This window comes from Sphaeroforma arctica (genome assembly GCF_001186125.1).
Source record: "Sphaeroforma arctica JP610 unplaced genomic scaffold supercont1.9134, whole genome shotgun sequence".
NCBI classification, from domain to species: Eukaryota; class Ichthyosporea; order Ichthyophonida; genus Sphaeroforma; species Sphaeroforma arctica.
The window spans coordinates 1-1121 of NW_014031424.1; the positions used below are offsets into that span (position 1 = coordinate 1).

Consider the following 1121-nt stretch of genomic DNA (forward strand, 5'->3'; position numbering starts at 1 on the left):
ATATAATTCATCTGTATGTAATATGCATATGAATATAAGCTGGAATAAATATAAATGCACAGAAAACAGTAGGTAATTCTACACACCTTGCCATTGGACTGTTTAATCATTTTTGTCACACCCTCTCTCGCGCCAGCTTCCTGTAGCGCCTGAGTATAAGCCAAGCGCAAAAAGGCAGGAATTCGAAAGTTAAGCTTAGTAAAGCAACCGCACTATTTAAAGAGGAATGTGGGACACCTAACTAAAAATTCAATACATAGCACTAAAGTCTGGAACTAATTGGCATGCACCGTAACTTTGAGTGCTGGTTTTGAATCGGGAAACGCTCAAACGAGAAATATTTCAGGAATATGTTCCTGGTATCCGGCGTAGTTCAAGAACAAAGTTTGGGAATGGGTAACGCTCCAACGTCGATCGGGGACGAACACAGCAACCGAAATTCAGGAACACAAAATCGGTTTTTATCACAATCACTCACACGCCACCGTCGAAACCAAACAAACACATACATAACAACCCTATGTCGTACATTAGTATAGACATTCGCACGTATTATACAAACATGGTAACCCTATGTAATACACAGACAAATGAATCACATGCAATCTACAGGCATACACAACCACATGCTAGTTACACATATCTAGTCTCACCTCAGGCCCAGGGACAGAGTCCTTATCCAAATCGCCGACCATAGTCTGGCTGGCTATTTGCTGTGCCTTGACTTCCCGTTCAAACCGTTCCCGAAGTTCGGGAGCACCCTCTCGTACCGAACTATCTGTGAACACGCGCCCTATGCCGTCACTGCCGCCAGTGGCTATATCGCCGTTATCCAACGCTGCAACACACCAAACTGATATATATATATATAAATATATATATATATGAATATCAATATATAGAGGTCAGTATGTGTGTTACAAGTGTCAGTATATAAATATATTTTATATGTATGTGTGTGGAAATATAGAGAGATCAGTATACATGACCTAAAGGTAGAAACATATATATATATATATATATATATATATATATATATATATATATATATATATATATATATATATATATATATATATATATATATATATATATATATATATATATATATATATATAGTA

The 1121-nt window shown here is 36.6% G+C and overlaps 1 protein-coding gene across 1 annotated transcript; it reads right to left on the reverse strand.

Annotated features, from left to right (window-relative positions):
* Positions 1–653: 653 nt before the first annotated feature.
* Positions 654–854, reverse strand: SARC_16885 (hypothetical protein; the record flags this gene model as incomplete). Its single annotated transcript, XM_014289013.1, has 1 exon — positions 654–854. A coding segment is annotated over one exon (201 nt), but the record flags the coding sequence as incomplete, so codon positions are not given.
* Positions 855–1121: the final 267 nt, after the last annotated feature.